The sequence below is a fragment of the Tenrec ecaudatus genome, chromosome 11, assembly GCF_050624435.1.
Source record: "Tenrec ecaudatus isolate mTenEca1 chromosome 11, mTenEca1.hap1, whole genome shotgun sequence".
In the NCBI taxonomy this organism is placed as follows: domain Eukaryota; kingdom Metazoa; phylum Chordata; class Mammalia; order Afrosoricida; family Tenrecidae; genus Tenrec; species Tenrec ecaudatus.
The window spans coordinates 46,900,504-46,923,801 of NC_134540.1; the positions used below are offsets into that span (position 1 = coordinate 46,900,504).

Genomic DNA, 23,298 nt, shown 5'->3' on the forward strand with positions numbered 1-23,298 from the left:
AGAATCATGATGGGGTAGACTGGGTGGCCTTTACACAGACGCTCTGCATGCCCCAATTAGGCGGGGGAGGGGGGGCACCCAGGCTTAGTTTGATGGCACCACTTCTGCTATGTGGGATGCCCAGCTAGTGCAGGAAAGCGATGGATTTTCTCCACCACCGGTTTCTGGCCCCAGGCCCAGGCCCAGGGGTTTTCCCACCACCTTCCTCCACCCCGATCCTGAATGGAATGCAGGTCAACCCACTCTCTCAAAGTGACTGCTAAAGGCAACCGTGCTTGGGGACTTCCCCGCACAAGCCCTCCTGCGCTGCTTTTCTGAATTCCCATGGCGGAGGAAGTCACCGCCAGGCTGTCACGCACACATGCACACAGAGGCTTCTTTCCTTCTCCGCGCTCTTTATTCACACCGAAGGCAGGGCGATGTCGGGATGCCAGCATCGTTGGGGGCTGGCGGAGGGCACTTCTTATCAGACGCTGGACAGCAAGGTGGAGGTGAAGATCTGTTGTAGAATCTGAGGGATGTCCTTCGTGTCCATGGCAACGAAGGACCGGCCCGCAGGGAGCATTCTCTGAAGCCTGCGGGGTGGAAAGGGAGGGGAAATTACCATTGCAAATCAGGGCGCCCCCCACCTCCGCCCCCGCCCCCCAGGCCGAGGCTTGTCGGGAGGAGCTGCGTTTACTTTCTTGAACCTGCCTTTGAATGAGCCGTCACCAGGCAATGAAAGGCCTGGGAGAGCGATGGGGAGGCAGGGACGCCTTAGAAGCAGTGAACCGAGAGGAGGGTCTTTTTAGTCAGAAAAATCAGTCCATATGTAAAGATTTTTCTTCTTTTTAATGTGGTCGTTTCCTGGGGTTTTGTGTTGTCCGGTCCAATGGAGGCCCCAGGGGCCAATCGACAGCTCACCTGGGCCCGGAGGACACGCTGACCTTACACCACACTTCCTGCTAGGAAAACAGCCTTCCAAAAATGTTGCCCGTCAAATCCCTGGCGCCCTTGCTGGCGTCCGGTGCCGGTCCCCTCCCCCCGCCCCCACCTCTGCATTACACAATGTGACATGCCACCTGCAGTATCCAATTGCTGCTTCCATGGCACTGAGGTTAGAGAGGCTTATGGTAATTTTTTTAAAAATGCCAACTTATCATTTGGAACAAAGGGACATTTCTGAAGGCAACGGAACAGGGCAAGACACAGTTCTGGTCCAAAGAACGCCTCCTTTCATTCGCCAGTGAAGTTTTGCTTCGAAATGACATTTACTAAAAGTCCACCAGCCGAGTCGTAGCATACATTTGGCATGCCCGGTAGACCCTTTGGTGTCTTCTGCCAGTGGTGTTGGCCCTCTCCCCGAGGAAACCATGAGGGCATCACTGGGCTTTCTGTGAATGTCCCAACAGGGTCTCTTCACTAGAGGGACAAAACAGCCATTCAGCGACTCCCCCTTCCCCCCAGCCTTCACCGAGCTGGTATCTCTGCGCCCAGGGCTGGCAGGTGCTAAGGACATGGGGGGAGACCGGTTTGGTGTGAATTCTCAAGGACATTGAGGTTCCCAAAGAGTCGAACTCGTGAGAACAAGAAAAATGCACCGTTGGTTTGCAATAAAGCTATTGAAATTACATGACCTGAGTCTGCTCTCAACCTTGCTCTACAAGGGACCGGTCAGCATCTGAGGAAGGACAAAATGTCCTCCGCCACTTCCAGGGCTCTATCCCAGGAGGGGTCCTGAAGGCATAGCGGGTTATGCTGTTGGCTGCTAACCTCAAGGTCAGCGGTTTGAAACCACGAGCCACTCCTATGGAGAAAGACGAGAAAAACCACGGGCTCTCTCTGTCTGTACTTCCAAAAGATGAATGTCAGTGCGTTCGAGTTCACAAACGTGGTTCCAGATTTCTTCGTTCCGAAGGCCCCCAACGGGGTATTTATGATTTGAGTGTAACTTTCTAGACAAGAGTATTTCAGTGTTGAGTTTTCCAATAAATACTAGTCTTTAGGAAGAAAGACAGGTCTTTCTATCGCTGGAAAGAGGTTCCATCTCAGACACTCACAGCGGGCAGTTCTACCCTGTCCTACAGGGTCGCTGTGACTCAGCAGAGACTCGATGATGGAGAGTTTGGTTTTTCCTGATTCAACCTCTAAGTGTTTCACCTGGGTAAGCGTTCTATTTAATAAGCAACACACATGCACTCACACACAGTCTCTTATTACAGGAAAATAGTGGGCATCTGCTCGTTTGAGTATGATTTGAACATGAACTGATCAGAACTGAGTTTGGGCACTTGATCTGAAGTGCCTAAATTACTATCCAACTAATTAGTGGGCCAACCAACTTACTAATGAAAAGGAATTCATTTAAAATCATTGCTGCTGGTCTAACCACTAGCCAGCACATCATAGCCTCCCACCCCTTTCCCCAATGCCCAGCACACACCCAGCTCATGAAATGTCAGGGGTCAGACCCAAGTCTGTATGCCATCGTATCCCGAAACGACCCTCACCTGTTTGCCTGGTCGCCCAAGGAGCCAATGAAGATGGCGAAAGCATTGACTTGCGGGTTGCTGGTCAGGATCCGGGCGAACCTGTCCGGATGTATGCCATACCGGGACAGATTGGCATCGCTCAAGACAATGACAAAGTACTCATCAGCTTCTTCTTTGGCGATTTCCTTGATGGCGTGCTCTGTCCCCTCCAGGGTGTGGTCTCCACTCATGCAGAACTGAGCATGCGCGTGCATGGTCTGGGGGCAAGAGACAGGGCACAGAAAGTGGCTGAGAACCTTCTTTTTAGGGGTGTGTTGACCACGAGAAGGCACAGATATCAGCGGTCACACAGGCAAAGCGAGGACCAGGGTGCGTTCCGTTGAATTTGCAATCAGAGTGACACGCATGAGGAGACCTGTAATTGTCACAGACATGCGTGAGGGCAGGCGGCACTCCAGCACTGTCACAGGTGGCACCTGAAAGTTCATGCTGCCGTTTACAGTGAGGAATGGGGAGAAAATAGACGAGGCTAATTCACACAGTATCGCTATAAAATCATAGAAACGTTTACTGAACAAAAATATCAAACGTTGAGGCTACTGTTTCTCAATCTCTCCTGCATCTGTGTCTATATACTTCTGGGGCAACATTTCTGTTTCTCTAACTCCTCCCAGAGGGATTCTGTGCTCTTCCTTTTACATTTATACAGTGGCCAACCGGCTGCTCTTGCAGGTGTCTCCCCTCCCCCCCAGATCAACAGAGTTCCTCTTAAATGTTCTTTGTGTCTCAGGAACAAAAAGGATTCGGATGAGGCAAGAGCAAGGCTGCAGGGCTGATGGGGGAAGAGTTCCCTATGAATCTTGTGAGTCAGCCTGAGTCACCCTCAAAGAATGAGCAGGTGCATTGTCATGGTGGGGAAAAAAGGCCTGGGGGGCAACTTTCCTGGCCTATTTTTCTCTCACTAAAATATAATCTTCCATTAAAAACAAAAAACAAAACAACCCTCCTTTATCACAAGACCTTATGAGCCTGTGGTCTTTGAGAAAACCTATTAAGATTATGCTTAATCAGTTGCGAAGCAGTTGCCATCACCTCTGAGCTGCCTTGAACAGATGCCCTGAGAAGCGGCTGTCTGAACTGGACCTTTTCTGCGGCCGTGGTTGAAGGCACTCTCCCAAGACACAGACAAGGGCATTCCTCAAAGGATCGCAGACACAGGTTTCAATGTATTTTGTCTGGAATAAACCTGTGTGTGTGTGTGTGTGAACTGGAAACCCCAGGATAATACTTTTTCACTTACCCTTGCAAAACTTGGTATCATCATTTCTGAAGGGAGGCGATGATACGAGAAAAATAAAAACCATGGAGTTGAGTTTCCAATGATTATTACTTTAAATCCTTTTGTTAGGGGCTCTTACAGCTCTTATAACAATCCATATATTAATTGTACCAGGCACATTTGTACATATGTTGCCATCATCATTTTCTAAACATTTTTCCCCTTTTTGAGCTTTTGGTATTAGCTCCTCTTTTCCCCCTCCTCCCCCCACCCTCCCACCCTCGTGAACCCTTGATAAATTATCAATTATTATTATTTTCATGCCGTACACCAACTGCTGTCTCCCTTTACCCACATTTCTGTTGTTCTTCACTTTTTTTGGGGGGGGTGTTGATATGTCTATCATTGCCATCTGTTTGCCCCTTCTCCCCCTACCTTGCCCCTCCTCTCTTGGTATCGCTACTCTCATTTCTGTTCCTGAGGGGGGTTATCTTTCCATGTGTCGAGAGCTCTTGTCTGTACCAGTGTACATGCTCCGGTCTAGCCGGTTTGTAAGGTCAGTGGGGGTCATGATATTGGGGGTGAGGAAGCCTCAAGGAACTAGAGGAATAGTGTGTGTTCTATCAGCGCTATCCTGCACCCTGGCTGACTCGTCCTTTCCTTGTGACCCTTCTGAGAGATGTCTAATTGTCTACAGATGGGTTTTGGGTGTCCACTCTGACCTTCCTTGTTCTCAACAATTTGATTATTTGTTTTCGGTCTTCTGATGCCTGATAACTGGTCCTGTCGACACCTTGTGATCACACAGGCTGGCATGCTCTTTCCATGTGGGGAGTTTCCAATGAACAGGGTTATATTATTAAACACTATATTCACATCAATAATAATAGAGAAGATTTATTTTGAAATTATGATTTGTTGGTTCATATTGCAGAGCTTAATATGAGAAATTCAATTTATCATTAGAACATATCAAGAGCCCTAAAATTGGGGTTAGACAGCATTTGGAGGAAACATCTTTGGGCTGAAGGTATCAGTATAGGATACAAGAGGGGACCCAAGTGGTGGAGTCTGGATGCCGCACTCTGTAACCCTAAACGTATCTGGCCAACAGATGTGAACTCTGTGCAGTGGAGGAAAGGGTTGAGGCACGATGAGGTCGCTCTCAGTTTTAATGCTTGAATGTTTGCAACGCAGAACGTTTTTCTCCCTCCTGCCTCTGCTGGTTCAGTGCTCAGGAGACACTGTAATATGATGGACGTTTTAGAACACAGGGGTAGGTGAGTGAACTTACCTTCAGAATTTCTAGTCTCTGTTTGTTGTCCTTGGGCATTTTGTTCACTGGAACGAGGCTAATGTTGTAGCCGTCTCCCGAGTGTCCAGCGATGTCATACTGCAAGCGAGTGGGCAGGAGAGTTAGGTTCTACCCGAGAACTGCCACTGAGCCAGGAAGTCTCCCATTCGCTGGGCTGCTTTCGCTCAAAGGTGCTCAAAGGAGGAGAAAGGGGAGACATAGGGCGCCGGAGAAGAGCAGAGCGGGGGCTGTTTGCCTCGGGACACAGCAAACACGGTGTGGACACCTTCACTGCTGCTTTGTCCTCTTCCGTGGTCCTGACTCTCCCGAAGGAGGTGGGGGTGGGAGGAGGCCTCCAGCTGTCGAGAGTCCCATCCCTAACTCTCAGGAGAAGCTTTCTGCTTCATAAACGCCACACATGGAGTGCTGCGCAGAATCCCAGGGGATCCCCAAGATCCCCGTGTACCTCAAGATCCCCGTGTCCTGCGGTACAGTGCTCTCTGAAATCCCCTCCCCTCAATGCCTGCTGGTCCTGGAAATACCGTGGGACACACTCGTGTGAGTAGGCTCCCCTCTGGGCCCAAAGCTCTGCCTGTGGTTGTCAGTGGCTCCTTCCTCCAAAGTGGGGTGCCCAGTCCTTCTTCCTTGTCTGGTCTTAGTCTGGAAGCTCCCCTGAAACCTGTCCACTGTGGGTGACCCTGCTGGCATTTGAAACACCAGGGACATAGCTTCCAGCATCCCACAAGTAAAACAAACTGACAGACAAGTGGTGCTCCTTAGAGGCAAGGATGCCAAGATTTGGTCTTACATACTCTGGGCATGTTGTCAGGAGAGAGCAGTCCCGGGAGAAGGACACCGTGCTGGGGACAGTGGAGGGCAGTGAACTAGCGGAAGCCCTCCAGGAGATGGCCTGACACAGTGGCTTCAACAATGGGTCCCGGGCACAGGGACAATGGTGAGGGGGCGCAGGATGGGCACTGCTTCTTCCCGCTGTGCCTGGGCGCTGTGGGTGGGAAGTGACTCCGTGACAACAACAACAACAACAACAACAACAACAACAATGGGACAGAAAGAAGTTTGAAGAAACCAGTAAGGCTACTAGTACGTTGACTTTATCTATGAGAAGTACAGCCAGAATACTTCTTACAAGGATGGCCAGACTTTTCTCACATACCTTGGACATGCTATCAGGAGCGAGCAGTCCATGGAAGAGACACAACTTTGTGAAGTCGAGGGGCAACGGAAATGAGGCAGATCCTCACAAAAGATGGGTCCACATCGTGGCTCCTGCGATGGCCTGGACATAAGAGCAAATGCGAGGACGGCGCAGGACCGCGCAGTGTGTCCTTCTGTTGAGCATGAGGCTGTGATGATTGACAGCCTCCCACGACAAAAACAGTCAGTTGACTTTGAGTTCTTCAAAAGGGAGGTTATCGAGGTAGACTTAACTGAGTCACAGAAACCCCTGAAAAGCAGGGAGGATTTGTCAGGCTGCTACAAGGAAAGACAGACAGCCGGAGGAGAGTCAGGGTGCCCGGGTCTCGGGGGGATAGGGCTCTGGGCAAGGACCACAGAGCAGCTTCTAGGAGCCGAGAGTGACGCTGGGTTGGGAGCCAACAAGGAAGTGGACCTCAGGCTTACAACAGGGAACTCAATGCTGCCAACAATCTGAATAAGCCGGGAAGCAGATTTGTGCCCAGGCCCTCCAGGAAGCACTCAGCTCGGCCAACATCCTGGTTTTGGCCTGGGGAGATCTTAAGCAGAAAATAGAACTCTGCCCATGGAGACGTTTGACCCACAGAGCTATGAGCTAATAAGTGGGGGTTGCTTCCTGGAGCTATGTTTATGCTAATTTGTTACCCAGGAATAGAAATACCCCACTCTTGGCACAATCTTTCCTCCAAGTTGCTCAACGTATGGGCACAGAGAATGCAGGGTGGATGTATGGTTCTTAACAAAGGCACAAATTTCAGGCGCAGTCACTGCTTGCTGATCTATCCTCTTATTCAACAGAAAACCAATAAACCACAATCAACCCCTCTGCCCTTGAACTGTTTCCGGTGACCCCGTTCTCAGAGTAAAGCGGCCCCACAGGGTTGCCCCGGCTGTCATCTGCTCAGAAGCAGACGTCCCAAATTGTTCCTTCCATGGAACGGCTGGTGGGTTTGAACTGCTGACTCTCTGCTAGCTGCCAGGTGCTTTAGCCTCTACACCAACTAATGTGTGTGTGTGTATATATTTGTGACCACACAAGTAAAACATATGCATTGCAGAAATTATTAAATAAAAATGCAAAACATAAAATAAAATGTACTCATAACCCCATGCCCTGTGAATGGATTTAGTAAATGTCTTATCTAGCTTTCTGGTCTCCCCCCATGCCCCCAGCCCCTTTCAATATACACTTAGTCCTCGGATTTACAGTGAAGTTCTAGTTTGATAACTATCAAAAATACCTTTTTCTTTTCATTATTGTTGACATTTAGGATCAGTGTCTGAGATGGTATTTTGTGTCAACTTGGCTGGGCCGGGATCCTCAGTGGTTTTGCCAGTAAGACTGAGGCAACCCTCCCTGATGAGAGTTCCTTCTGGTGTAGCCTGCTTCTAATGTCATTGGACACTGTGGGAAAGCTTGCTCACTTTTTGCTGGGTCTGGAGTCTGCATTCTGCTAATTGACCTTCAGATCTTTGGACTTGACCCAGCAGCCTGTTAGTATTAGGAGTCATCAACTGCATGTTGTTTTAACTGGCTGAACCGGGGCCACTTACCTCTGTAGCCAGACCCTTCCATTCTTGGGTTCATAGGTCATGTGCCCACAGACTTGAAACTTGCCAGCCTTAAATCTCTTGGTATATGCATATATAAGTGCCACTGGTTTTGTTTATCTGGAGAACCTCGCCTAAGAGAGTATTTTTACAAATTCAATCTTGATTTGTCCTTTGGGGTTAGAAACATTACAAATAATGAAACCCCAAATACCACATTCATTGCTATTGAGTTGATTCTAACTCACAGCAACCCAGTAGGCCAGAGTAGAACTGCCCTGTGGGTTTCTGAGGCTACAAATCCTTGCAGGGGGGAGAAAGCCTCAGCTTTCCCCACAGAGCAAACTGACTGGCTTGTAGTCAGAGGCTGAACATGTGGGTCACTGCGTGGTTTATCGCAACTCAAATATGTTGTAAATCAGGGACTGCTTGTACTTCATACATGTTTTAAGGATAAAATTTGATATATACATAAAATACACAAACCACACACATTCAGTTGGATGAGGAAGAGTTAGACATTGGCATTTTGTCAGTTGCATTGGTAACGCCATGGGTAGAAGGTTCTGGATCGTCGGGATCATCCCTGGAAATGAGGATGGTGTTCCCAGTCAGGGATTGAGTTATAGGTTCAGTCCTTTCTTTTTCATTCTAGCTCATCGTGGTGCCATCTCATCGCTTCTTGAAGATTGACTTTGACTTTGGCAAAGCCACCATCATTTGGGTCCAAGTTTTCAAGCAACTGAAGTCTCTATTTCAGTTAAAAAACAAAAGATACCTCTAGCTAATCCTTTCACTATAAAATGGTTTGATAAATTCCCTCCTTCCTCTTCTGCATTATTTTTTCTTCTTTAAAATTTCCTTCCTCGACGTCAGACAGTGTAAGATATGAAAAATTAATAATAACTTACAAATTCTCAAGAGTTCATGAGGGAAGGGGGCAGGGAGGGAGGGGAAAAATGAGCTGATACCAAGGGCTCAAGTAGAAAGAAAATGCTTTAAGACTGATGATGGCAACAAATGTACAAATGTGCTCGACACAGTGGGTGTATGTATGAATTGTGATAAGAGTTGTACGAGCCCCAATAAAATGATTTAAAAAAGAAAAAAAATTTCTTTCCTCTTCAAATCCACTAAGTCCTGACCTGTCAGTTCCCCTTTTCTGTGATCTCTGAGTGATTTCACATGGCCATATCAAGTTCCACATTCAGAATTCTTGTCATAGGGCCATTTCCTCTCCTACCTCTTCCATGGTATTCCCCAAAGCAAATGCTTGCAGTGTGTTCATACAACTCAGCAATTTCCCCCAAATCCATGTAACACATTTTCTTGTAATTTACTCCCAGGAAGAAGCAATGTTCCAGACACACTGGGGAATACTACAAGGCAATTGTCTTTTGTCATTAGGGCTCAACATTGTTCAACTTTCCATTACAATCCCCTACACTGACTTCAACGTGGACCAGCCCACAGTGGGCCATGTGACAGGAGTTGAACAGTAAGTCATCACACTGAACAACTGTGACTGGACATCTGAGAGTGAGAAAATCAGGAAATGGTGCACTGCAACACTAGGTGATATTCATACATCTTACTAATGATAAGACATACAAAGAAACAAACAGAAGTAGACAGTTGGTAAGAAGGGTGTGTCATAACTTGGATATGCTCTAAGTCTGGGACCAGCTGCATATAGGTGTAAGAGCTTGCACATTCACACAAATATGAATACACAGCAGTAAGACATTTAACTAAAATGGATAATGAGATTTTATAATCGGCACGCATGATGTAATTTTCCATTTCCAATTTAGGAAATACTTATCTCTATTTCATCATGTGCAGGAGAATAGCCTGTTGCAAAAGGTTAAATCTGAGAGGCAGGAGTAGGTCTTTTTTTTTTTTGGTCTGCATATTTTTATTTGGAAATGTTTTAAAACAAAGAAACAAAATTTTAGCGACACCGCATATCATGAGTTTATTATAAAAGAGAGACATGGAGATTATTTACATGATGACAGATTTCAGAACTTCAGTGGCATGGGCAGCTTCACATGATGCCATTTCAACAGTGGCTTCCTCTAATCCACATACTTCCCAAGAATGTCACCATCTCGAAATAAGAAATAATCCTTATCATCTAGAACTACTTTGGTGCCTCCATATTCAGGCAGAAGAACTTTATCTCCAACTTTCACACTCACTGGTTCAATCTCTCCACTCTTTCCTTTCGAGCTGGACCCAACAGCTACGACTGTTGCTTGAAGGACTTTTCCTTGCGATTTTTCTGGAAGCATAATGCTTCCTTTGGTTACAGTTTAAGCGGCACTCCTTTCCACCAATATTCGGTCAAAGAGGGGAAGAAACTTTCGAAATGCCTGTCCTGCCATGACGCTGGGGTGGCCGCTGCAAGTCCTCCTCTCACGCTGCGCCGCTGCAAGGAGAGACCCCAGGAGTAGGTCTTTTGTAGAAGCTGGGAAGAAGTTTGATGGTCGATGAGAAGTTGGTTCCTTCCAACTGTTGGGCTTGCTGTTTAAAGTCCCTTCTTACCCCTTCCCCACCTCATCCCTTTAAGAGCTTTTCTGATGGTAGACGATCATAGCCCTCTGAATATTTGGCTAATTAGGGTATCTGTATGGAAAATCAGGGGGTGGGCTTTGGGATAAAAGACTGGAGTATTATTAGAAAAATGTCTAAGAATCACTGTTCCACTTAAAGGTTGTTTACAGAAGAAAAATTTTAGAGTCAGAGATTTGTACTATAACTAGATTATAGATTGATAGATGAAGGTATATTATGTATAAAGCAATTGGAGAGAAAACTGGAGTGATTACATTAATATCAGACAATTAGACTTTAAAGCAAAAGAATAGTATTAGAGAGAAAGAGGAACACTTCATAATGACAAAGGGGTCAGCTCATCAGAAATATATAACAATTATGAACATATATTCACCTAACATTAGAACACCAAAACACATGAAGCAAAAACTGACAGAAATGAAGGGATCAATAAACAATTCAACAGTAATAGTGTGGGACCTCAGCCCCTCACTACCTACACTGAATAGAACAACGAGACAGAAGGAAATAGAAAACTTGAACAACATAAAGCAACTGAAATGCACAGTCATCTCTAGAACATTCTACCCAAACAAAACAAAAGGCACATTCTTCTCAAGTGAACATGGGCACTCTACAAGGTAGACCATACTCCAGACCACAAAACAAACTTCAATAAGTGTAAGAGGATAGAAATATTACAAAACATGTCCTGAAACCACAATAGAATAGAAAAAATTAGGAAACTGCACAAATTAAACAACTCTCCTAAAGAGCCCATGGATTATAACAAAATCAGGAGTGGAATCAGAAAATTCTTTGAGATGAATGAAAGTGAAGCTATCATAGATCACCACTACAGTACATAGTAAATGCCCATCTTTTGAAAGAAGAAAGTTCTCAGATCAATAATCTTAACTTCCATCTTGAGGAGCTGAAAAAAAGGGAGCATATTATGCCTCAAGCACGCAGAATGAGGAACTATAAAGACTGGAGCAGAAATGAGAGAAACCGAGAAGAAAATCAGTAAAATGACAAACTGGTGAGTTGAAACCTCAAATGATTAGACTCAGAAATGAACACGGGACCTACCAACCGTCCTTGCAGAAATAAATGAGTTACAAAGGAATCCTATCAACAAGTGTATGTCAATAAATAAAACACTTAGATGAAAATACACAAATTCCTAAGAGGACACAACTATTTTGATTAAAGAATAGACCATCTGAATAGAGTTGTAAGTGAAGAGATTGAGAAAGCATTACACAAAATCCAACAGCCTTACAGGATACAAACACATTATGAGCACAAGTGAGCTTCCTCAGCTCTAAAGGGCCCCTTTAAAGACATTTATAATCATACTTTCACCCTTAAAACAGTGGGTCTCAACCTTCCTAACGTCGCGACCCTTTAATACAGGTCCTCAGGTTGTGGTGACCCCAACCATCAAATTATTTTTGCTACTACTTCACAGCTATAACTTTGCTACTTGTATGAATTGGGCGACCCCTGTGAAAGGGTCATTTGACCACCACAGGGGTCATGACTCACAGGTTGAGACCCGCTATTTTAAAACATTCAGAATTCCCTTGTTCTGTTCCCACAATTGCCTCTTGATCCATGTGTCAGTTCCCCATGAGCACAATGAAGTGTTCTGGGATTCCCATTCTTCTCATCGGTATCCACGGTTTATCATGGTTCACACTTTATGATAGCCTTTGCGTAGTCAGTGAAACACAAGTAAACATCTTTCTGGTATTTTCTGCTTTGAGCCAAGATTCACCAGATATCAGCAATGATCCCTTGCTCCATGCCCTCTTCTGAATCCGACCTGAACTTCTGGCAGTTCCCTGTCAATACACTTAGTGCACCCATTGTTGGATGACGCTAAGCAAAATTTTACTTGTGTGTGATATTGACAACATTGTTTTAGAGTTGGAGCATTCTACTGAGTCACCTTTCTTTGGAAAGGGCAGAAATGGTGGCTCTCTTCCAGTCAGCTAAAGAACTGTCTTTGAAATTTCCTGGCATAGAGAAGTGAGTGCTGTTTCAGCTTGCCGGGGCATTTTGATAGCTATTCCATCAATTCCTAGAGCCTTGTTTTTGGGGAGCATGTTCAGTGCAGTTTGAACTTCTTCCCTCAGAACCACTGGTTCTTGCTCATATGATACCTCCTGAAATGATGGAATGTCGACGAGTTCTTTTTGGTATGGTGACTCGGTGTATTTTTTCCATCTTCTCGATGCTTTCTGCCCAGTCAATATTTGGCCTATGGAATCTTTCAAGAATGTAACTCAAGGCTTGCCTTTTTCTGGAATTCTCCTGTCAGCTGTAGAGAAAACTGAGTGTGCTCTTCCCGTTTGGCGTTCTAAACCTAGGTCTTTGCACTGATACCCCTTGTTCCAACTCCTCTCCTGAATCTGCCCCCTGTCCACATGCTGCTGCAACCGTTGTTGAATGCTCTTCAGAGAAATTTTACTTGCAACTGATATACCGCATACACTCGAATATAAGCCGACCCGAGTATAAGCCGAGGTACCTAATTATTACCTGGGAAACCAGAAAAACTGATCGACTCGAGTATAAGCCTAGGGTGGAAAATGCAGAAGCTATTGGTGAGTTTCCATAATCAAAACAAATGAAAATAAAATTACTAAAATTTGAGACATCAGTGGGCTAATGTATTTAATATTTATTTTAAACTAAAAACAAAAGGACAACAAGTCATTTAACATTCGTAAACCAGCACAGTAAGTGGAAAATAGGCTCAACAAAAACAATAAGGTATCAACAATGCTACCTTTAAGAGTACTATTCCCTGAGCTCAATCAGCAACCAAGCTAAAATGGAAAGAGTTAAAATCCTTCAAAACTGGATTCCTCCTCATCATCCGTATCCCAATGCAGAGCTTCAGCTGGTGTGAGGTCATCATAGACACTGTCCTCACTGAGATCACCGTCATCACCATCACTGCTGTCATTTTCATACAAAGCGCAGTCTTCACTGCCATCCATAGCATTACTAATACTACATTTCTGGGAGGCACGTCGCACCATGTCTTCTGGAATGTCTTCCCATGCATCTCGAACCCACTTTGCTAATAATTGTTAGGTTTCATGAGATTTCCTCCTTTTGTTAGTCGGGCTTGACCAGATGACATCCATTCATGCCACATCCTTCGCACATGGTCTTTAAAAGGCTTATTCAAAGACACATGTCATAGGACGGCTCTGATTGGTTAGATGTGAGTAAACAAACATTCAAAGCTCTGCAGTGTCAGGGGGCTTTGAATGAACAGCAGAGAAACAGCAATCTCACCCTTGAGATAACGGGCACTTGTCCTGTTACCTTGGGGGTGGGGGGTCCCAGCAAGATGTTACACCTCACTGGGGTACACTGACCCGTTTATAAGCCAAACCCCAGTTTTTCAGCACATTTTTTTTGTGCTGAAAACTCGGCTTATACCTGAGTATATACGGTAGACAATACTGTTCCATAATTTGAGCACTCTGTTGCGTCACCTCTCTTTGGCATGGGTACAGAGATGGCCCTCTTCACTTCTTGGCACAGACACGTGAGGGCCTCCAGTCCTTCAGCTTGTCTAAAGATTTCGGTTGGTACCTCATCAGTTCCTGGGACTGATGCCTTCAGCGCAGCTGCTTTCTTCAATACCATTCATTCTTGATCAGGCGATACTTCTTGAAATGGTTGGGTATCAACCAATGCTTTTTGGCATAGCCTCTATGTTAATTTTTGTATGCTTTGTGCATCATTCAATATTTTGCCCATAGAATCTTTCCATATTGCCAATGAGCTTTGAATTTTCCCCTCGGTTCTTTCGGCTTGAGGAATGCTGACTGTGTTTTTCCTTTTTGTCTTTCAAATTTCAAGTCTCTGCACATTTCATTACAATACTTTCTCTGTCTCCCTGAGCTGCCCTGTGAAAATTTCTGGTCAGCTTTCTCACGTCAACATTTCTTCCACTGGCTTCAGCTGCTCTACATTCAAGAGCAAGTTTCAGAGTCTCTTCTGACATCCACTTTGGCCTTTTTATTTTTCTTTCCTGCCTTTTTCATGGTCTTCTGATTTCTTTTTTAAAAAATCATTTTATTAGGGGCTTGTACAACTCTTATCACAATCCATCCATTGTATGTCAAGCATATTTGTTTCCTTCATCATTCCCATAACATCTGCTTTCTACTTGAGCCCTTAATATCAGCTCCTCATTTTCCCGCCTCTCTCCCCACTACCCCCTCCCTTATAAACCCTTGATGGTTTGTAAATTATTATTATTTTGTCATATCTTACACTGTCCGATATCTCCCTTCACCCTCTTTTCTGTTGTCCATCCCCAAATGTGGTGAAGAAAGCTGATGGTGCCCGGCTATCAAAAGATATAGCATCTGGGGTCTTAAAAGCTTGCAGGTCTTCTGATTTCTCTATGTTTGTTGTCCTTGATGGCATCCTGCAGCTCATCAAGTCTTCTGTCCTTAGTGTTCTAAGAGTCAAATCTGGCTATGAATTGTTCTTGAATTTCAGATGGGATATACTCAAGATTGTCTTTTGGCTCTGGTGGCCTTGATTTTATTTTCTTTAGCTTCAACCTGAACTTACAGAGGAGCATAAGGCATGTTTCACAGTAGAGCCCTGGCCTACTTTTAGCTGCGGATCCTGACCTCCTCTTTCATCTCTTCCTATAAATGAAGTCCCATCTAGAGGAGTCCGTGTGTACAGTTGCTGTTTATGTTGCTGACTTCTTTATCCTATCATAGGCAGCACTGTACTTCAAGACAGATCTCGAAATGTCCTTTCTGATGAAGAAGGCAACACCATTCCTTGGTGGTGTCATTCCCAGCACAGGAAACCAAGTAACTGTCTGATTCAAAATGGCCAGCGCCAGTCCATTTGAGCTCACTATGCCTAGGTTGGCAATCTGATACATTCCATTTCATTTTAGATGACTTCCAATTTTCCTAGATTCATACTTTGTACATGCCAAGTTCCAATTATTAATAGATGGCAGTAGCTATTTCTTCTCATCGTGAGTTGTGCCCCAGCAGCAAGTGAAGGGCTTGAAGGCTTTCCTCCGTCCATGTCATCACTGTCCACTCTCCTTTGAGAAGGCAGCTCCTCCTCGGTCATATTCGACGTGCCTTGCAGCCTCAGGGGCTCATCTTCTGGGCCTCTCTCGGACAATGTTCTGCTGCTGTTCATAAGGTTCCTCTGAAGGAATCTGTTATTAGTCTGAAATCTCTGCTGAAACCCATCCCTTTGGGTGACGCTACTAGCATTTGAAACACCACAGCTTCCAGCCCCACCACAACACACAAGCCACCACAATATGGCAAAGAGATAGACCAATGGAGGTTCGGATGGCAGTACTATCCAACTTGATCTACAGATTCAAAGTAACCCTATCAAAATCCTAGCTGATGTCTTTGCAGAACTTGAAAAGCACAGTCTAAAATTCATATGGCATTGTAAGGGAGTACCCAGAATAGCCAAAAACAATCTTGGGGGTGGGGGAGGAAGAGCACTTACACTTCTTCCACACTTCAAAACTTAGTATAAAGCAGCAGTAATCCAGGCACCAGGTGAGCGCTACAAGGAAAGACGCAGAGACTTGAAATAGGATTGAGATGACAGAAGGAAAATGGTGTATGCATGGTCAACCTATTTTTCACCAAGACCGCCTCAAGATCATCCAAGGGATCTTTTCAACAAACAGTGCCAAGACAACTGCAAGCTCGTGTGTAAGGAAACACCATAACTTGTTCCCTGTCTGTTCCTTTCTCAGTGATGGGTGGGTGCTTTGAGGGCAAACGCCATACTCACTTTCATCTTTGTATGTGTAATGTTAGGAGAGTGGCACGTCTATTGTACATATGCTTTAAGAGAGTGGGCAATCAAATCAAACAAGTCCATTAAGAAATGTGCCTTTCCTGAAGTACAGAGCAAATGCTTTGAAAATGATGAGGGTAAAGAATGTACAGATGTGCTTTACACAATTGATGTATGTATGGATTGTGATAAGAGTTGTATGAGTCCCTAATAAAATGTTTTTTTAAGCAATTTATTGGGGCTCATACAATTCTTATCACAATTCATACATATACATACATCAATTGTATAAAGCACATCTGTACAGTCTTTGCCCTAATCATTTTTTTCTCTTTTCTTTTTTTACATAAAATGTTTTTTTTTTTAAAAAGAGAAATTTGCCTTTCTATTTGGCTATATTCTTTTACAAAGAAGTTGTCTATAGTCTGGAATATGTTTTCCCTTCCCAGAAACCATGTGATAAATAGTGGTTAGCCTGAGCTAGCTGAGGTAAAAGCAAAGGAAAAACAAAACTGAAACAATCATATTTAGAATGAAAAGTAGGGCATTTTCTGTTAAAGTGACTGTTACGCAACAACGGGAAATCAGAAGGCAAGTGGGGTTCCTTGGGGGGAAGTGAGCTTCCTTTTGGTCAGGCTGAAATCGTGTTTGGAGGCTGGTGCCAAGGTGGAAAGAGAGTCAGAGACAGGGCTGGTGGTGGAAGGGTCCTCGTCAATCACAAAAGGGGAAGTGATGAGGTCATCCCCAGTGCCAGGGGTGAACGCACACAGAGGGAAGATCGGAGAAGGCCCTCAGCTGAACCAGGGGTGCTTCACCTCCGAGGGGTGGATGCAAGGCCCAGAGATGAGGGAGGCAGTTGGGGAGCAAGCGGTGGAAGAGCAGGAGAACCCGACATCTGTGGGGAACTGGCACCGACGGAGCGTTTCAGGAGGTTGAACTGCACTAACCACAGGCACTCAGGGGGATGAGCACCAACACATGGCTCTTACAGCCAGGGCGACGATGGGAGAAGGTGAAGACCTGTGGGGAGAGAGAAATCGAAGCGCAGTGTCGAGAGAGGGTGCTGGATGAGAGGTGTCTGTGCACTGTGGAGGCCAAAGAGTGGAGGCAGTGGGAGGGGAGAGCCACGGGATGATGGGCATGGCAAGTGAGGGTCCAGTTTGGAGAGAGGGAGGATCCTCCTCTGTCCAAGTGTAAAGAAGGCAGAGAGAAGGTGAATGGACAGAGAGTATTTGAGGTCAAAACCACGGTCCTTTAGAGCTAGAAGCCTGTGGGGGTGGGCGCCCTTACAAAGTAGGTGATGATATGTCCAGTAGAGGGTTTGGGGCTTGAGCACTCTAATCTTGTAACGAACTACCTAAATAATAAAACAAAACGAGAAAAAACAAAAAGAAATTCAGTCCCACAGCCACAGAGTCAGTTCTAACACACAGTGACTCTATAGGACACAGACAAGAATTGCCCCTATGGGTTTCGGAGACTTTAACTCTTTTTAAAAAAAATAAAGTTTTATTGGAACATAACAAATACCATACATTTTAATAGTTCAATAGTATCAAGAAGAGTTGTACAATCATAACCACTAATCAATTTTAGTGCGACTCTTCTTGGGAGTAGAAAGCCTCCTCTTTCTCCCATGGAGCAGTTAGTGATTTCGAACTGTCGGCCTTGTGGTTTGAAGTCTAATTCACCATGCTCCTGGTGCTCCTAAGAACTAGCTATACGGGGCCACATGGACAATAGTAACTTGAAAGGATACACAGGAAGCTTAGGGGGCAAAGCATTTATGCTAATGAGGAGGAATCATTTGCAACAGGTGCATAATTTGAATGATGTAATCAAAGTCACTGAACTGGACACGCAGAAACTGTTGTATGGTGCATGTCTGCAGTGCATATCTTCAACAACACCAACACATTATTATTTTTTTAATGGGGCTGGGGGCTCAAGCGAGACAACAAGATGGAATCTGAAGGAATCTAAACAAGATGGAGACTCCTTGAACAAGTAGCATTTTCAGGACCCAGGACAAATGGAAAAACTCATGGTGTTGGACAGTGTAAGATATGACAAAATAATAATTTATAAATTATCAAGGGTTCATGAGGGAGTGGGGAGGGGGAAGGGAGGGAGAAAATGAGCTGACATCAAGGGCTCAAGTAGAAAGAAAATGTTTTGAGAATGATGATGGCAACAAATGTACAAATGATCTTGACACAATGGATGTATGTATGGATTGTGATAAGAATTGTACGAGCCCCTAATAAAATGATATAAAAACAAAAACCAAACTCACGGCCATTGAGTTGATTCCAACTCACATCGGCCAACTCAGTGCACATAGCTCAAAACAATCAAACAAATCACAACAACAAAAACCTCACTGCCATTGTGTTCAGAGCTCTGGAGGTCGAATGGGCTCCGTGCTGGGCTGCGGACAGCAAGATCAGCGGTTTGAACTCACCAGCTGCTTCTTGGGAAAAGCCAGGGTTTCTGATCCTGTAAGATCTTCAGCGTTGGAAACCCACAGGGGCAGTTCTCGTCTGTCCCATATGGTTGCTATGAGAATCGGTATGCATAGCACATCTAAATATTGGAAAAGTACCAGTCAAGCTACAAGCCATTGAGCAGCATACTTGTTTGTCCTCCTTTGATAAACAGGGGTGGGACCCTTTTTTTCCTGTCAAGCGCCCTTTGGATATTTGTAACATTCATGGGCTACACTGGCCAAACGTTTACTTATACACTCGAGTATAAGCCGACCCAAATATCAGCCGAGGCAGCTAATTTTACCACAAAAACTGCATTAAAAATGTGCTGGAAAAACTCGGCTTATACACGAGTATATACGGTAATTCACTTGTCCCAAACGTGAGGACTGGCCTGTTCTCTCTTGGGTGAGGCATGTGCTGTTAGCTGGTCTTACTGATGTCATGGGTCTTAGATGGCCTGTGGGCTGAACACTCCCCATCCTTCTTAAGGATCAGGCATACAGAAATGTTGAATTCCTTGGAATTCTGCCCTAGAACTCGGCCCTGTGGAGAATTCTGGGCCTTGGTCTGGGCTTGGTTCCACAGCCCCTGAGCACTCAGGGGTTGCATCCATGCTCCATTTCTAGTCCTCCAGACACTGCTCCCTGGTCACCCCTCAAACCTGAAGTGCTCGGGCCAGTGGCCAGACTGCCTCACAAGGATGGACCTAGCAGGGAGCCCCAGGCCGGCCCGGGGGACATGGGGCCTGCTTGAGCAGGCTGGCCAGGGATTTCAGGAACCTGACCTAGAAACGGTTTACGGGGCCATGTCCTGAGGACCCCATAGGCGCTTCCTGCTGCATGGAGGGGCGCAGTCTGAACCGGGTCAGAGTGGGCCTTGGGCTCGAGCGATTATTCTGTGAGCGTTTCTAAGGGTGGTTTGTGTGCGAGGCGGTTCGGTGGTGGAATCCTTGCCTTCCATGCCGAGACCCAGGTTTGAGTCCCAGCCAATGCACCTCATGTGCGGTTTCCATCTGTCTGTGTGAGCGTGGCTATGGTGCTGACCAGGTCATGGTGGCGGAGATTCCAGAAAGAGATCAACTAGAAAGGGGCGCTGATAACCTGCTTCTGGAAATCGGCCGGTGAGAACTCCGTGCATCACAGTGACGCGATCCGCCATTGCGTAGGGCTGGCACAGGACGGGGCAGGTCTGCGTTCTGTTGCCCATGGGAGGGCCTGTGGCCACCAGAAAAATATTGGCAGCTACCAACGGCTACACTTACATGCTAAGGACGATAGAAAGAGACTCGCAGGGAAGCGTACCGAGATTTTAAAAGATTGGCAATAATATTAAATGAAGGGGGAAGTGCAGAGTGGAGACCCAAGGCCCAAGTGTCGACCAATGGAGATCCCCTCATAGAGGGGTTTAGGAGAGGAGATGGGTTAATTAGGGTGTGAGGTAGTATTGATGAAGAACACAGCTTTCCCCCGGATCCTGGATGCTTCCTCCCCCCAACTACCATGATCCGAATTCTACCTTGCAGGGCTGGATAGGACAGAGGCTGTACACTGGTGCATATGAGGGTTGGAGGTACAGGGAATCCAGGGTGGATGATACCTTCAGGACCAAGGGTGTGAGGGACGATGCTGGGAGAGTGGAGGGTGAGTGGGTTGGAAAGGGGGAACTGATTACAAGGATCCACATGTGACCTCTTCCCTGGGAGAGGGACAGCAGAGAAGGGGGGAAGGGAGACTCTGGATAGGGCAAGATATGACAAAACAACGATGTATAAATTACCAAGGGCATATGAGGGAGGGGGGAATAGAGAGGGAGGGGGGAAAAAAAGAGGACCTGATGCAAGGGGCTTAAGTGGAGAGCAAATGCCTTGAGAATGATTGGGGCAGGGAATGTATGGATGTGCTTTATACAATTGATGTATGTATATGTATGGATTGTGGTAAGAGTTGTATGAGTCCCTAATAAAATGTAAAAGAAGAAAAAAAAAGATTGGCAATAAAGGCTTGCCAAAGGACGAAGCAAATTCAATAGATGAAAAAAAATTCTCATTAGCAGAGTTTGCTATCAAAACATTGACAAAGAAAAGGGACTCTTCCAAGTTGTGCTGCTCTTGAAAACAGCTGTCAGCGATGCTGGGCTTTTGCCTACACTGACTTAGGGCTGGGGCGGCCCAGATGGGAGACAGCCTGCTAACCCCTGGGGCAGCGTGCTCGAGGCCCTGGCCTGGTGGATTGGGCAGAAGTCATGGCAGGAGCTGTTTGGTGCCAAGAAGGCAGCTCCAGAGAGGTACCAGCCAGATGGCAATCCTTTAACTAGGGCCGTACCCACAAGGGAATAAGCTCAGTGCCTTGAAGTCGTCTCTCCTCTTGGGCTCAGACTTTAAAAAACAAACACGTTCGCAGCTGTCATGCCAATGCTGACTCATGGTGCCCTCCAGGACAGGGTAGAAGCGGTCTGTGGGCTTCTGAGACTGTAACTCTTGGGAGCACAAAGCCTAGTCTTCCTCTGGAGGAGCAGGCTGGTGGTCTCTGACTGCTGGTCTCGGCAGCCCAGTAGGGCTCTTCGTAAGGCGTATAAGAAGACTACAAGCACATTGGACTAGTTTGTTCCTTTCAAGGGATGGCTCAAAAGCTTGCTAGTCAGATGACACTGTTTAAGGCATTCACATTTTTGACCACAGGGAGTGCTCACGGGGCTGACCTGGTGGGCCCTGCAAGGAAAACATTGTGAGATACAGTTTTAAGCAAGTAATAGTGAAATGCGTGTTTCTTTCTTAGAACAAGATGCCGGCTGATTTAAACACCGATGGAACGTCTCGGTCCATCCACTGAGCTATCACACAGTCATTTGCCCAGGGAAAGAGCAAATGGAGCAAGGAGGGGTGGGCTGTAGGCCTTCTCTGCTTCCTCCCTGCCCTCCTTTCCCCCACCTTTCCTCTACTTTCTCCAGATTCTACTTCACATTGCCAAGGCTTGAGAAGACGCACCGTAGGGACAGGTTAGAGCTTATAAAACCATTTGCAAGCTCTGGCTTCTCACTTCCAGAGAGGCTAGGAGCTTATTCTGTGCCCAGAGTAAGTACAGTGCTGGCCAGGACTCCAGAGTGAGTGCAAATGGGGAGCACTGCTTGGTTTTATTGCAGATCATTTTATGCTCCATAGAAACAAGTTTTCCATGTTATAATGATCTAGTGTCTGCTCTCCCAGGATCTAAGCATGTTACAAACAGCGATTTGCTCATTTTCAGATGCAGCTGGTCTAAAGGAGAAAGAATATGAACTCAATCTTTCCCATTTGCTGCCTCCAAATTCTGCCCTCCACTCAGGAGACCCGGTTAAATAGACAAGCACTTCTCGGTCATGATCAGGCTGCCTCACATTGAGGATGTGGTCTTTTCAGAGGGCTCACAAATGCTAGGAACATGCTCGTCCGAGCAGCCCTGAACTCCTTGTAGCACGCACCACAAACATACTTATGGTCTCTAGTCTATATAATGAAAAGATACGTGAAAAGGTGTTGGTACTGGGGTCTCATTTACCCATGCACGTGTTGACTGCAAGTAAAACGTGATGGAGCGCATCCCTGGGATCAGCGAATGGATTTAGACAAGCTCCCTCAGTAATGCACTTGTCTTAGTTGGGTTAGGGGGCTTTTAAAAAGAGGCCCAATCACAACAGATGCATCTGAGTAGATGTGTGGGGGCTGTTCCATTCCAGGGAGAGAGGACAGCATAGACAGCTGTGAGATGGGATTCCACAAGGGTCGTCTTGCCACATGTACTCATGGACAAGGGCAGAGTGCATGGGCTTACTATGAAGAAGCTTTAAGAAAATGGAAAGTTACAGTGGTGAAGAAAGGCCAGAAGTTGCCCTGAGGGATTTTTCTTTCCAGCATGATAGTGCACCTGCTCATTCTTTGTGGGTGGCAAAGGCGCCCTGCAAGGATTTCATTGGGAAATCTGATTTCGTCCGCACTAGAGTCTGTGCGGATCATGCCACATCAGACTCGTTTTTGTTCCCCAAGTTCAGAGAACATTCAAGAGGGCCATGACTTGAGTGACTTGAAGATGGGGAAACTGCCATTTTGATGTGGTGCAAACTAGATGGAGGAGCGTGCAAGTCCTCATGGAAGGGCCAGAGAGATGCAAACATCACCCTCAGGAGTGGGTAGAGCTGGGTGGGGGTATGTGGAGACATAATAGCTTCACGTTTTGATATATTTTTAACAAAGGTTTCTATGATGTTGCAGTCATACACTTTTACTCCCTCTCCTAGACAGTACACAAAGCAATCCAAGGGCTACACATTATACATACATAACATATTAAGAAAGGCCTCAACCGGAGAAGACTAATTCTAGAATTCCTCCTTGTTTTAGGAACTTGTCTGCATGCGCTTCTCTTTCTCATTCATTTCCAGAAAGGTCTGACGCATGAAAACAAACGCTGAATTTCAACCCCGGACAGGAAGCTCGACCCTCAGACACGCAGGCTGCGTAACCGTACTTAGAACCCGGCCACAGCTCTACTTAGAACAGAGGAGTCGTTTGCACAGAGGCTTCGTTTTGATGAATGGGATTGGTTTTGAGTTTCTCTGGGG

General features: G+C 45.9%; 1 protein-coding gene and 1 pseudogene across 1 annotated transcript in view; both read right to left on the reverse strand.

Moving 5' to 3' along the window:
- Window positions 1-369: 369 nt before the first annotated feature.
- The window catches only part of VWA8 (von Willebrand factor A domain containing 8), a 405,888-nt gene continuing 382,959 nt past the window's right edge, over window positions 370-23,298 (reverse strand). Inside the window, exons 43-45 of the mRNA XM_075563021.1 lie at window positions 5,045-5,143; window positions 2,490-2,728; window positions 370-575 (exon numbers count right to left, since the gene is read on the reverse strand). Of these exons, the coding sequence (XP_075419136.1) occupies window positions 467-575; window positions 2,490-2,728; window positions 5,045-5,143 (447 nt within the window). The 3' untranslated portion in view covers window positions 370-466. The remainder of the gene's footprint in view (window positions 576-2,489; window positions 2,729-5,044; window positions 5,144-23,298) is intronic.
- Window positions 9,719-10,259, reverse strand: LOC142461699 (10 kDa heat shock protein, mitochondrial pseudogene; annotated as a pseudogene).